Source organism: Penaeus monodon, chromosome 28 (genome assembly GCF_015228065.2).
Source record: "Penaeus monodon isolate SGIC_2016 chromosome 28, NSTDA_Pmon_1, whole genome shotgun sequence".
Classification (NCBI taxonomy): domain Eukaryota; kingdom Metazoa; phylum Arthropoda; class Malacostraca; order Decapoda; family Penaeidae; genus Penaeus; species Penaeus monodon.
Window position 1 is genome coordinate 3,258,488 of NC_051413.1, and position 952 is coordinate 3,259,439.

General features: G+C 46.3%; 1 protein-coding gene across 1 annotated transcript in view; it reads left to right on the forward strand.

Moving 5' to 3' along the window:
* The window catches only part of LOC119590907 (cold and drought-regulated protein CORA-like), a 6,155-nt gene extending 5,294 nt beyond the window's left edge, over window positions 1-861 (forward strand). The window contains exons 4-5 of the mRNA XM_037939643.1: window positions 381-729; window positions 851-861. Coding sequence (XP_037795571.1) covers window positions 381-729; window positions 851-861 — 360 coding nt within the window. The remainder of the gene's footprint in view (window positions 1-380; window positions 730-850) is intronic.
* The last annotated feature ends 91 nt before the right edge of the window (window positions 862-952 follow it).

Below are 952 nucleotides of genomic sequence, written 5' to 3' on the forward strand. Positions count from 1 at the left end.
TGGCTTTATCTATTATCATTACTAATATCATACATAAAGCGAAAAGTCCCCTCCTCCACAAGCGGCAACCCCCAACTCCCGAAAAAAATTACCTTCTACATTCTTTGTTACCGATGAAGCGAGCCATGATCATTTCCCCGGCCATTTTCATGGTGTTGCTTCATGGTAGTCTCGTCTACTATAAGAACTGGTCCACCGCCGACCAGGTCATCCAGTGACTGTCTGGTTCCGACAAGAGCAGCTTCCCTCCCAAGATGGTGCGTTAGAGATTCAGTTCAAACACGTTGGATGACTTTTCTCCAAATATTTGAAAAAAAAGTAAATCAATAGACTTGTCAACCGTTTCTATGGAAAATGTAAATAATCTTTATTCCCAACAGCGCGTAGCCCTCGTAGCAGTACTTGTGCTGGTGATGGTGGCCATAGTAATGGCAGATCCCGATCCCGGGTATGGGAATGGGCATGGCGGCTATGGACACGGAGGGTACGGCAAGGGGCACGGCCACGGAGGGTACGGCAAGGGCCATGGTCATGGTGGATACGGTAAAGGCCATGGACATGGAGGGTATGGAAAGGGCCATGGAGGATACGGTAAAGGACATGGCCATGGCGGATACGGTAAAGGACATGGCGGAGGCTACGGGCACGGAGGATATGGCAAAGGTCACGGTGGAGGTTATGGGCATGGGGGCCATGGCGGTCACGGAGGCTACGGACACGGAGGTCATGGTAAGAAATCGTACAGATTATGACTTATCGAACGAAGGATATATTTATCCCATATTTCAGTTTTTCTGAAAATGAACTTTCGTATAACTTGAACTGAAGCCCAATTCGATTTTCTTTGCAGGTTACCATTAACGGCTGAGAACTACACCTCCGTGATGTAAATATATAAATAAAATAATACACTTGATTTTATTCAGTTTAGTTTATCCGAAGAGAGATGTAG